The sequence below is a fragment of the Molossus molossus genome, unplaced genomic scaffold (assembly GCF_014108415.1).
Source record: "Molossus molossus isolate mMolMol1 unplaced genomic scaffold, mMolMol1.p scaffold_m16_p_19, whole genome shotgun sequence".
NCBI lineage: Eukaryota > Metazoa > Chordata > Mammalia > Chiroptera > Molossidae > Molossus > Molossus molossus.
Window position 1 is genome coordinate 5,442,973 of NW_023425354.1, and position 13,119 is coordinate 5,456,091.

The 13,119-nt window shown below is 64.2% G+C and overlaps 1 protein-coding gene across 3 annotated transcripts in view; it reads right to left on the bottom strand.

Annotated features, from left to right (window-relative positions):
- Nucleotides 1-13,119, bottom strand: part of TMEM104 (transmembrane protein 104) — a 53,978-nt gene that overhangs the window by 5,432 nt on the left and 35,427 nt on the right. For all 3 annotated transcript variants that reach the window (XM_036269883.1, XM_036269884.1, XM_036269885.1), the window contains one exon: nucleotides 10,983-11,076. In XM_036269883.1, the coding sequence (XP_036125776.1) occupies nucleotides 10,983-11,076 (94 nt within the window). The remainder of the gene's footprint in view (nucleotides 1-10,982; nucleotides 11,077-13,119) is intronic.

Sequence of the window (13,119 nt, forward strand, 5' to 3'; positions counted from 1 at the left end):
TCCAAGGCCACGGCAGGTGACCCCTGGGGGTCGGCAGAACCTGATGCAGAGAAACCTGGGGGCCGCACACTCCCTCTGGGTGCAGGAGAAGCGTGATGCAGTTGCGCGGGAACCGCAGCCCGAGCGTCACTCAGTCTCCAGACGCTGCCCCGCTGCCCCGCCTGGGACTGGCCTGAAGCGTCCGTCGTCCTGACAGCTGCTCGGAGCAGGAGCACCGCATCGATCCCGAGGTGCAGCCGGCTCCCCGCTCTCCCGCACACCTGACTCCTCCGGAGGGAGGCAGGAGCGACAGCGAGTCCTTATCTCGTGCGGATTCTGAGCCGAGCAGACAGCTTCCAGAAGCCGTCTCCGGCCCCCGTGAGGAGGGCAGGGGGAAAGTAAGACTTGCATCAGGACCGACCATCTGAGACACAGTCAGGACGGGCGTGGGGCCGGGGAGAGGTCGGCGGGTCACAGCCATGTCAGCTTTCCGTCACAGGGACCTCAGCAACGGCAAGCGTGCCGGTCAAGGTAGCGTTTTACATCGAGGTGCGTTCTCACATTTGACCGTCATCAACCAGGCGCTGAAGACGTCAGGAGAAACACCGCTGTCCAGTCGCCTCCTGTCCCTCTGGCCTTTGCAGGAGGAAGTGGCTAAGCCGGGCCTCCCGGCTGTTTATCTGTCTGGCCTCAAGGCCTCTCTCCTTCGCAGAGCAGGGCAGGTGAGCTGACAGACGAAACCCCAAATCTGGCAGCGCTCAGCCTCTCCTGGTCCCCGCCCTTCCCGGACCCCTCATCCTGGGGGCCTCCCTCGGGGGTCGGATGAAGCCACACACAGGCCCAGACCTGGGGGAGTCGGAGCTGCTGTGTTCTTGGGGCCAGGTGGAGGAGGAGCGGGCAGGGCCTAAGGTCAGGACGGGGGCTCTGACGATCACTTCCGGGGAGTCCAACCAGCAGCCTCAGTCCACCTCTCAGTCACTGGGTAGAGGCCGAAGTCAGGACCGTCAGTTCCATCCTCTATCGCTGAACGCCACCCCTGGGAAACCACATCAGTGCTAACCTTTGCTGGGGTGAAGGGGGGCGAGCTCCTTCCGGGGTCCCCCAGCAGCACACCAAGTGGGGGGCAGGCACCGCCTTGTCCTGAGCTGGGCTGAAGGGGGGCGGAGCTCCTTCCGGGGTCCCCCAGCAGCACACCAAGTGGGGGGCAGGCACCGCCTTGTCCTGAGCTGGGGTGAGGCTCTCCCTGCGGCTCAGAGTGGGGGTGAGGCCTGGGCAGGCTCCACCTTCCTTACAGAATTCGGGGTCTGCGAGGGGCTGGCACGAGCTGGGCCGCGGCTCTCCTGGCCCGGAGGAGGGCAGGGCAGGCTCCCCCAGGAGCCCGCTGCCCCCTCCCTGCTGAAACTCTCACTAGGCACGTGGGATGATGGGACGTGGCGGTTTTACCATCCTGCCCCTTCTCCACGCCTGGCTCTGGAATATGCGAGGGGTACTTCTGGGCACGCCTGGAGGCTTCCCGGGGCCCGTCTGCAGGGGCAACAGAATCCTGGGGCTCTGCCAGAGAAGACTCAGCACTTAGTCCACCACAGTGGCCACGAGCCCTGAGGCCACGCAGATGTGAACGTGGCTGGTCCACAGTGGGGTGTGGGGCGTGCAGGACACACCTGGTCTGGAAGACTCCATGAGAAAATGGGACATGAAGAGCTGTTTTCCCCCTTGACTGCATGTCGGAAAGACAGATTAGGTGGGAGAAATATATTATCAAAGTTACACTTTTGTTTTTATTTTATTTTTTAAATCCTCACCCGAGGATATTTTTCTTTTAGATAGAGTGGAAGGAGGGAGAGAGAAACATCGATGTGAGAAAACACATCAACTGGTTGCCTCCCGCATGATCCCGCCTGGGGCCAGGGATCGAACCCACAGCCGAGGTATGTGCCCCTGAGTGGGAATCGAACCCACGACTCTTTGGTCCGCAGGCTGACACTAACCGCTGAGCCAAACCAGCCAGGGCTAAAGTTACACTGCTAAACATGGCTACTACGAAATTCTAAACGCCCCGTGGGCTTGCAGTGTATTTCGGTTGGGCAGTGGGGTTTCTGCGGGGGTGTGGGCAGGTGTGTAGCTGGGAAGCACCTCACCTGCTGGGACTCTGAAAGAGTTCTGCCTCCTGTCCCTAACCTCAGCCGAGGTCTCCCAGCTCTGACCTTGGTCACCTGCCTGGATCTGTGAGACACTGAGGCCTAGGGCTGCCCTAGTCCTTCTTGAAAGGCTACAGGACACACAGGCTCTGAGTCCTCTGGGCTGTGACCACCAGGGTGGCCTGCCCTGCAGAGAGGAGGCACTGGCTGGGCATGGGGGTCCTGGGTCACCGAGAAACATTTTGTTAAAGGCTCAGCTAGAAGTGAGCTCCTGGAACCCTGGAGGGCTCTGTGCAATGGCCCGTGCCCCCAGGGCCCTGACTCCAGCGCCACTGTCTCCTCGGCAGGTGCTGGAAGGGTGACTACAGCTGTGGGGGGGGAGGACGGCGAGGAGGGCAGAGCTCAGCCAGAGCCGGACTGCGGTGCTGGGGTCTGTCGGCAGCCCCAGGCCCTTCCCAGGCTGGCTGATGGCAGCACCCTGCACTGTGCCTTGCTTGGCAGGGCTGCTCCCTGGAGCCCCACCCCCTCGACTCTGACTTCTGAGCCTGGCCCCAGCCTAGGCCGCCCCAAACCCTGCTGTTCTCTGAGCCCCGTAAGTGGCTCCGGCTGTGACCTGTGAGGGGAGCCACCCCTGTGGCAGCTGTCGGGAGGGTGCACTCGCTTCTCCAAGCAGAGGGCCCCACGCCGGGGCTAATGATGACAGATGGCTGTGCTGTGCCATCCTGGCTCGGGCGCCGGCGCTCCAGGCAGGGCGCTGCGTCGATCTGGCCCAGCCCCCTCCTTCGCCACCGCATTGCCCGCCAAGGGTATTGGGGCACGGATGTGCCTCTCCTTGGCCGGGTTCCCCCGAGATTCGGGGGGCTGGGAGGAGCTGACGGGGTGACACTGGCCTAGTCTGAGAGCCACTGAAGCCCAAGCAGCTTCTCAGCTCTACGAGCAAGAAGAGGCGACTACAATCTGCCTTGAATCACGGCCGACGAGCAGCGCAGAGCCTCGGGCGGCCCGCGAGCCCACGGGGCCGGCGGTGCGAGGGGCGCTCAGCCCAGGAGACAGGCAGAGGGACGGAGGCCGCTGCTTCTTCCCGAACAAGCTCAAGTTCTCCGCTATGCTGGCTTCACCCACTGGTTCGGTCGCGTGGCTGTGTGACCCCGGGGCCGAGAGGGGGGAGGTGACGTGGCGGAGCCCTGAGCCTGGCCTGCAGCAACAGCTCAAACACGGCTAAACCAGGTTTAACATCCTTCCCGTCCCGAGAGCCCCGGGCTCAGGCAAGCAGCAAACCTGTCGCCCTGTCTAACTCTCCTCTGCTCCAAGGAGGGGAAACTACGACCCCCTTCCCTGGCAGGGCCCAGCTGCAGTCACAGCCTTTTCAGAAACCCCCTGCTCTGAGCATCTCTGGCCCAGACTTCAGCTCGTCTTTGGGGCTCTGAGGGTCGGGGGGGCGGGGCGAGGATCCAGGACGGGCTGCTCACACCTGCTCTGTGACCCAGAGCAGCCCCCACTCTCCTTGCTCTCCCGAAGGTCACACAAGGCCAAGCTGTCTCTGTCACTGTCACCTGGGGGACCCTATGTGTGCTCTTTCTGGACAAGGCTGGGTGACCGGACAACAAATCTTGTTTGGCTTCTTTGGGGCAAGTGGTTCATCCTTCCCCGGCATCGCTCTCCCGTCTGAGCACGGGCTGTGGGTTGGGTGGGGCCCGTTTCATTTCCCAAGAAGACAGGACGTGCTGGGTCCCTGCTGGGAGGCGTCCCTTTGAGAGAACCGAGAAGCCCCTGCACAGGTGAGCTCGCCTCCGGGGCACCTGGGCCCTGGCCAGAGCTCATCTCAGGCCAGCAGGACACCGAGATGCTTGCCCGTCTGCCAACCCACGAGGAAGCCCCGGGCTTCTGCTGAAGGGACTCAAAGCCAGGCTGACTCCGCCGGCGGCCGGCCAGCCCACGGCTTCTGGAGGGTGCCCGCTCTGCCCTGCTCCTCGTCACCACCCCGGAGCAGGCGAGAAGGATGTTGAGAGAATCAGTTACAGGACTGAGATTCTACTCTGTGGCTAAATTATTTATCCCAAAGGAGCCCGCGCAGGGCCTCCCCGTGAGTGTGGCAGCGCGGAGGTCGCCGGTAGAGAGCAGGCGGTCGAGTCTCTGAAGCAATCAAGTCTTAAGTATGAAATCGAGAGTTCTGGCCCCTCGTCCTTCAACTGTCCACACTGCGCAAGTGGCTCCTGGGAGGGGAGCGTCCCCATCTGTCATCCCTGAGCCGTCACTGCCGAGAGAGGGGCTGCGGGGCCTCTGGCTGCCGGCGGACTCATCTTCCCGGAGGCCGGAAACAAAGCCTGGGCACCGTCCCCTCCCCTGAAGGTCGACAGCCTTTCCCTCTTGCTACGCACTGTCTCCCCACAGCTCTGTGCTGAAGCCCTGACCCCATGTGCCCTGTGACCACACCTGCCCAGGCGGTGAGGAGGGAGAGACGCAGTCACAGGGTGACAGGACCGGCGCTCTTACGAGACGAGGAAGAGACGCCAGCCTGCCCGCTCCCTGCTCGCAGAGAGGCCACATGAGGACACTGCGAGGTGGCCGTGGACAAGCCAGGAGGCCTCACCAGAGACCGATCGTGGCAGCACCTGGTCTTGGGAAAACACGCTGTTGTTCAGGCTGTGGCGGTGCGACGGTGGCCGTGGCGGTGCGACGGTGGCCGTGGCGGTGTGATGGTGGCTGTGGCGGTGCGATGGTGGCCTGAGCTGAGACAGCTCTCAAGCAGCTGCTGGGTCCGAGGGAAAGCAGGGAGAGTGGGGGCCAAGGAAGGCGGTTCTATGACAGCGGCGCTTAGACGGCCCTGAACGGAACGTAAACCCCGAGCTCCGGGCCACGCTAGCTCCACAGAGGCACGTGGCTGCCTGACCCTGTCGCGAGGCTGAGGCCACCCCGGCCCCGGTGAAGCTCAACTCTGCAGACATCTCTCCCCACCAGCTGCCTGGGCCTCGTCTCCCCTCCCCTTCCCTTGCTGCCGTCCAGGCAGCTGGCCCGCCGACTTCCCGGGTGCAGCGGGAGCCCTCGGGCCCGGTCAGTGCACGTGCCGGCCTCGCGCGGAGCGGCGCTGCTAACAGAGGCTGTGCGGAGAAGTTGGCTGAAAGAGCAACGGCCTTTGCCCGGGGCCCGGCAGAGCTCGGAGGTCAGTCCTGCTGCTAAGGAAACGGGTCACTGTGGTGTGTGGCTGACTCGTCAGCAAACTTTAAGTGTCCAATCTACCCCAAGAGTCTTAAGAAGAAACCCCGGGTTCCTCGCCTTTAAACTGACCACTGTGTTTGCAAAGAACTTTTAGAAAACGAAGACTAAAACTCAGACCCAAGTGAAACATACACACAGAGGTTTCCCTGGGTCCCCTCCACTGCTGTGTGACCAGAGAGGGCGGGTGCTGAACGGCCCCGGAGAGTCCTGGCGGGAGCCCAGAGAGGGCGGGCACAGGGCTGGCTGGCTGCTCAGGGGGCTGCTGGGCACCTTCGTTTTGGGAGGGGGCACCTTCCCGGCCCTCCGAGAAGCACTGGTTGAGTGAGAGGCTGTGAAGGAATTCATGTACCAAGCTGGCTGAGCCAACAGGCTGTGGACAGATGGCCCAGACACAGCAGACCCCCGACTGCTGGTGGTGACAGATCAGAGCAGTCCCTCCAGGAGACACTCCGCTGAGGTCAGTCATGGATCCGCGGGGGAGTCAGCCAAGCGGCCACAGACACGTCTGGGGCCAGGTAAACCAGAGCCCTTCTGTTCCCTCCTAGGTGACGGTCTCCTGGGGACCTCCCGCCACTCGGGCCACCGCCTCTTGGTCTAGAGGACAAACTGGGGCACCTGCCGGGTCGGGTGGGGAGAGGGCCACGAAACTTCCCGGGAAGGCTCAGGGGCCTCCACGGACGCCTGCTTGCCCGGGAGGACGCGCCTGACCCACTTTGAGTGGAGCGCGGAGACGGAACGGTGTGTGTGGCAGCTGCTCGGAATACATAATCGGGGAAGCAGCCCTGTGGGTCCTCAGCAGCCCAGACCCAGACCGAAGGGCTGCTGCACCCCAGAGCAGCGTCTATTAGAAAGAATCAGTGTTTTAATAATGCCACATGGGAAGTCCCGAGCGGGGCCAGCTGTTTGTGTTCCCAACCAGGAGGCGTCTTCTGGGGGAAGTTGGTAACGGGAGTGAAGTAATGACACGCCCTGCCCGTGTCCCAGGTGGGAACAGTCTACAGTCATCACTGGAGGGGGCTTGGGCTCTGCAGCCACAGTTGCTGGGCCTGGGGCACGAAGGACAGCACCTCTGGTTGCGTCTCTGTGTCCCTGGTCTGATGGCCACCGACAGTGAGAGAGGCAGGAGCTACAGAGGAAGCCCCGGCAGGCCTGAGCGGGGAGCCTGCCTCTCCTCCTCTCGAGCCTCCTCCGAGGCAGAGGGTGGAGGTGGTGGGCGTGTCTGGGACCAGCGCAGGTGTGGGGCAGGGGAGACTGCAGAGCCGGCGTAATGGGAATGCTCCAGGTCTCAGGGGGACACCCAGCGCCACGGCTCTTTCTCGGGGTGCTTAGGCGGTCCCTGATCTCATGGCCTGCCCGAGGGAGACTCCCTCTGAGGCCACGTCGCGGCCCTGATGGCCGACAGTCGATGGGCAGGTGTGGGGCCTGCGGATGCTCCCGGGGTGCGGGCCCTGGGCTGCAGCGCTTCCCACACGGTCCCGCTGTATCTTCCCAGCGCTCCGAGGGGGTCCTGCCTTTGCTGCCGCCAGACAAGGGACCTGGCTGGGGCAGGGCACATTCGGAGTGAACACTGTCCCCCGTGGAAGCGACGAGGGAGGAGTACATCGGGAGTGGCTGGCAGGTGTGGCACCCGGGCCAGGGCCCAAGCCGTGTGCTCGGGAGGCTTGGCTGACCTGAAGCAGCCGCCTGGGCGAACGTGGCTGGACGGCCATCGGAGACCACCCACCCTTGCACCTGTGAATTCAGTCTCCCAAACTGACCAGCCTGGTAGCCCCAGGACTTATTTCAGGAGCAAAAGAACTGAATCGACACTGGCACCTGTCATCCGTGTTCTGACATTTTCCCGGACAAGTGGCCAGTCAATGCTGTTCCCACAGCGCCAGGGTTCCTGGCTGATGGCCGAAGGCGGGCACAGGGAGAGGGGGGTTCCTGGCTGATGGCCGAAGGCGGGCACAGGGAGGGGGCTCCTGGCTGATGGCCGAAGGCGGGCACAGAGAGAGGGGGGCTCCTGGCTGATGGCCGAAGGCGGGCACAGGGAGGGGGCTCCTGGGCTGATGGCCGAAGGCGGGCACAGAGAGAGGGGGGCTCCTGGCTGATGGCCGAAGGCGGGCACAGAGAGAGGGGGGCTCCGGGCTGATGGCTGAAGGCGGGCACAGGGAGGGGGCTCCTGGGCTGATGGCCGAAGGCGGGCACAGGGAGGGGGCTCCTGGGCTGATGGCCGAAGGCGGGCACAGGGAGGGGGGCTCCTGGGCTGATGGCCGAAGGCGGGCACAGGGAGGGGGCTCCTGGGCTGATGGCCGAAGGCGGGCACAGGGAGGGGGGCTCCTGGGCTGATGGCCGAAGGCGGGCACAGGGAGAGGGGGGCTCCTGGGCTGATGGCCGAAGGCGGGCACAGAGAGAGGGGGGCTCCTGGGCTGATGGCCGAAGGCGGGCACAGAGAGAGGGGGGCTCCTGGCTGATGGCCGAAGGCGGGCACAGAGGGGGGCTCCTGGGCTGATGGCCGAAGGCGGGCACAGAGAGAGGGGGGCTCCTGGGCTGATGGCCGAAGGCGGGCACAGAGGGGGGCTCCTGGGCTGATGGCCGAAGGCGGGCACAGAGAGAGGGGGGCTCCTGGGCTGATGGCTGAAGGCGGGCACAGGGAGGGGGCTCCTGGGCTGATGGCTGAAGGCGGGCACAGGGAGGGGGCTCCTGGGCTGATGGCTGAAGGCGGGCACAGGGAGAGGGGGGCTCCTGGGCTGATGGCCGAAGGCGGGCACAGAGAGAGGGGGGCTCCGGGCTGATGGCCGAAGGCGGGCACAGGGAGGGCCCGGGAGGAGCCAGCCTCGGGCTTCTCAGCTGCCTTGAGCTCCAGGGGGCCTGCTTGGGGTGGCCCCTGCGGTCCTCCCGGCCTCATTTCAACAGATGGCAGAACAAATTCCTAATTAAGCACAAGAAAGTTTCCGGCTCAGCGCATTTATGATTTTCCAGTCCCTCTGGTACTCATTTTCCCCTTTTGTCTTTCTAGAACCCAAGCCGGCTATTGCCACCCCGAGCGCTCCCCTGGGCTGTTGGCCGGTCTGCGCCCTCGGGTGGGAGGGGAGAGGTGGGGTGTGCCGGAGGGCGGGTCCCAGGGACTCGGTGCACAGCTGCCTTTCGGGGGCAACAGGAGAAGCTTCAGTGCAGACTGACAACTTGGATCAGACCTGCGAGGACAGGGGTGCTCACTGCCCTCGGAGGAGTTCTGGAAACATCACCTGGGGTGAGCTGGGGCCAGGACAGGCCCCTCTGACGGCCGCAGACGCCCGGGCCCCGAGGAAGAGCACCCAGCGCCCTGTGCGGGGCCACGCGTCCGAGCTCCCTGGACTGGGCGCTTCTCTCTGGCTCAGGAGGGCTTTGTGTGCCAGAGGTCTGAGTGTCCCGGGAGATGACTGTGCTGTCACCCACAGAGCTCCTGGGGGACAGGCTGGCAGGAGCCACTGCCATCTGACTCTCTCGGGTCAAAGGGAGAAAAGAGCCAATGACTTGCGGAGACGGCGACGTCCAGACTGGGTCACCACCCAAACATGAGTGTGGATGCCCTTAGTGAGCTACCTCGCGCGCTCTCTGGGCCACACCTCTGGAGGCCACTGCCGCCCACTGTGTCGCTGCCTCTGCAGCGGGGCCTCAGGGGAGACCCAGAGGAGTCCCACCGAGTCCCTGTGACCTTGCTGCTCTGTGGGAGGGGCTCTACTAGGGAGAAAGGGGCAGAACAGGGTCCCCAGGGCCGGGTGGCGGCACCATGGCAAAGAGCTGTCCACTGTCTAAGTGACAGACCTACGGACTGTGCTATGGGAAGACGCCACAGCAGGCGGGAGGGGCCCCCTCTGCGCTGACCCGTCTGGGGGACCTCACAGCCTTCTCCCTGCTAGTGAGTGGACTGCTCACCAGACCAGAGGACTTCATCGACTGAACAGGCACCGCGGTGCTACAGAAGCCATTAGCTGTCATTATCCGGTGGCCACCCCCTCGTGGGCTGACATGGGAATCCATCACGCCGGCGACAGCACGGGCGTCCCCCCGCCGCTCCCCACCCTGCTCCGCCGCCTCGCCCCAGAGGGAGGGACAGGAACCAGCGTTCCCCTAGCCCCTTCCCGTCGCTAGTGCAGGTCACGCACAGCCAATCCTGAGCAGGCAGGGGCCGACTGTCAGGACTTTGGGACATGGTTGCTGGGACAACAGATTAAGTCAGGGAAATGAGGAGGGAGGTTTTTCTCCAAATACTGCTTTACTGAGAAGACCCCTGAAGGTCACTCGGGCTTTCAATACTTCCTGTAAGCAGACCTATGAGGGGAGGGTGGTTCTGACCCCTGCTGATCCGGGCCTTTCGGACACGGTCCCTCCTGGCACCCAAGGAGGCGCTCTTCCGACACCCTGCCCTTGGACTAGCGCGATCCCCGTGTTCTAAGCTATGGGCTGTCCTGTTGTCCCAGGCGGTCACGTTCCTTTAGTCCAGGGCTGTGGAGCTGGTGAACGGAACGTGAACACAGCACCCGTGGTAGGGACAGGCTCAGACCCACTGACGGGCAATCAAGGACTCTTGCCCTGTCCAGGCATGGAGCAGGTGTCCTCTGTCCCCTCGTCTCCATGGACGTCACGTTGCAGAGGCCCCACCGCAAGGAGGGACCGAGAGTGGGGAGAAGTGACCGGCGGGCGGGTCTGGCTCAGGCCGAGGCCGAGCCCCCTGCACTGACGGCCCCTTGCGTCGCAGGGGGCCTGCCCCAGTCGTGAGCTCCTGTCCACGCGCCCTCGGGGTGGGCTGGCCTGGATGACGGCCCGTCCCTTCCCCCCCCGAAGACGCCAGGGCTCCTGTGAGGCAGCGGCTCCTCACGCTGGGGGACTGGAGGAGCCAGAACTGCCGGACTCGTTTGGACCAGAAACTGACTCGTCACGACTGAGCGCTGAGTGCGGGCTGCATGAGGGGCAGTGTGCACCCGAGCCCTGCGGGGTGCACGCCCGGGAGGGGGGCTGGGAAGGGGTCAGGGAGGGGGCGGCCCAGCAGAACGGCAACAGCATCGCGCTCACGTCAAACAAGCCTGCCGAGCCCAGTGCGCATCCCGCCCACGCCGGCCGGAGCCCACCCCCTCCTGTCCTGGACAGGGGTCCGCAGCCTGGCCCCTCTGGGTGGCCGGCAGGATGCTGCGGCACAATGAACGAGCCCCACCGCATGTATGGTCTAGGGGGAGACACCCCGAGGGGAGCGGTGCTCCTGCTCGCTCGGCGGGAGGCAGTTAGAGGGCACCGTGGACGAGGCGTCTTTCACACCCTGGTGGCTGGGGATGCGGCCGCCATGGCCCACTGGTTTTATGGCACACTCTACTGAGCAGAGCCCTGACCCAGACCTCAGGGCCCAGCCTCCAGCCTGCGGGTCCGTGGGGACCCCCTGGGCGTGTGAAAAAGGCTGTTCCAGAATCGCAGGCCTCGCCCAGCTCTGTCCACATAAGGTGACCTTGAAGTGCCTTGGCGTTCCGGGCACTAAATCTCCCCAGCAGTAAGAAGGCAGGCACAGCACCCCCTCCTCCTTGCCCCCCGGAGCCCACAGAAACCCGCACCACACTCCAGCTTCGGCCACGAGCTGCCCGGCTGTCTCAGGAAGGGGCGGGGGGAAGCGTAGACGGTGATGCTTCTCAGACTCACCGATCCATCTCATCAGGGAGGTCAGGATCTGCAGGTACTTGGTCTTCTGGACGTCAAAGAAAGTGAAGGGTCCCAGGAGGAGAGTGAAGACAGCCTGGGCAACAGAAACAGGAGTGAGGGCCCGGAGGCTGGCTGCACACGGCACGCCATGTGTGGGGACACGCTGCGCACGCCGCCTCTGCCCGGGCCAGGTCCGTCCTCACCCAGGGGCCCGGAGGCTGGCTGCACACGGCACGCCATGTGTGGGGACACGCTGTGCACGCCGCCTCTGCCCGGGCCGGGTCCGTCCTCGCCCAGGGGCCCACAGGCTGGGCTGCACACGGCACGCCATGTGTGGGGACATGCTGCGCACACCGCCTCTGCCCGGGCCGGGTCCGTCCTCGCCCAGGGGCCCACGGACTGGGCTGCACATGGCACGCCATGTGTGGGGACACGCTGCGCACGCCGCCTCTGCCCGGGCCGGGTCTGTCCTCACCCAGGGGCGCTGGACGGGCAGGGGCTCCCTCGGGGTTCCAGTGTCACGGTGCACAGAGCCCCGAGACCTGTTTCTCTGCCGCCCCTCACACCAACTGTCCCGAGACTCCTGCAAAGGTATTTCCAGGCAAGTCTCAGATAATACCCCAGGGACATCGCCGGCTCACGTCTCCTCGGCAAACACTGACTCAGGATTCACGGCCCAGCGCTGGGCTGGGCACCAGGCACGCCTCGCGCACCCACCGCTTACCTGGGAGAAAGGACGCAGGAGGGACCCAGGGGTCCTGACCATGCAGTGGGGGAGGGGACACCACTCTGAAGGGTTTGGAGGAAGGATCCGGCAGGATGTTGTTAACCAGCAATGTTTTTTACTTACAGGGAACGGGAAGCGGGGAGAACCCAGCCAGAGGCTTCTGGGGCAACTCCCTCCGAGAAACACCCCAGACCAGAACAGCAGGGGCTGCGCCCGGGGAGCAGGCGCGGAAGGTCTGGGGGTGGGTGGGGGTCCGGCCCGAGGCGGGGCACTGACAGCACCTCGCTTCTCTCTCTTCGGAGGGTGAATATTTACTTTAAATAGAAAAATCCCAAACCTGTAAGAAAAATCTTACACACTGGTCTGTGGGAAATGTGAGTCCTCTTTGCAGAAGGAACCAGGGTGAACGAGGCTCAGCAGACTGGGGCCGGGAAGGGGGAAGGCTGGGGTCTCCGTGCCAAATCGGGTGCTCAGGGAGCAGAGGGATTAGAAGCCGCTGGTTGGAGTTACGATGATGGCGCCATTTCCAATCTGCCACTCGGAAGCAGCAGAGGCATCAGACCTTATTAACATTTACACTGTGCCATTTTATCACGCGGATGCTAATGACGCTCACCAGAGATGCGGCAGACAGCTTGGAAGCCTGGATGTGGGGAGCCGGGCCCGCTCTGGGGAGCCGGGCCCTGATCCCGTGATGGGTGAATGTATCGGTGAATGTATCACAGCTGCTGGGTCTGGCGGCCAGTCCCCCAGCTGGCTGCCCTGTGACAGGCAGGCAGGAGCCCCATGGAGGGGGCTGACCCGTCACTCCCCCGCCCCCGTCACAAGGAGAGCAGGATGTGGAAGCTGTGACCTCTTATCCAAGTCCATTATCCCCGTGAGAGCGGATGACGGAAGGACTGAAGTGCTGGCTTAAGGAGAAGCCACTAATTAGTTGGGTGGCAGGGCCTGGCGGTCGCCGGGGCTGGGAGACTTCTGCCCAGGCCACGAGCTGCATCTGCGTCTCTTCAGGACATGGGGGTGGACAAGCGTCCCCCCCAGGCCAGGAGCAACTGGGGAGGCACAGGAAAGGGGCTGTCGGGCAGCCCTCAGGGATCCCCTCAGGCCCGGGAAGGGGCAGAATCTCCCCCCTTTGCCAAGCGCGACTGTGTGGCACCATCAGCACGTCATTCAGGAAAATTCCCGCTTCAGGGAGACTTTCCATCGGTGAATTTCTCCTCTGAGGGACGGGAGAGCAAGATGCCACGTGGAAGAAGACACGTGAAGCCACTGGCCACAAGAGTGCCCAAGTAGCCGTGGCCTGACCGAAGCTGGACTCCAGGTGTTCCGCCTGTGACCTGCGACGCCTCCCACTGAAAACGTGGTGCCAGCTGTGGGTGCTGGGACTGTCCCTGGGGGTGGCCCACGTGG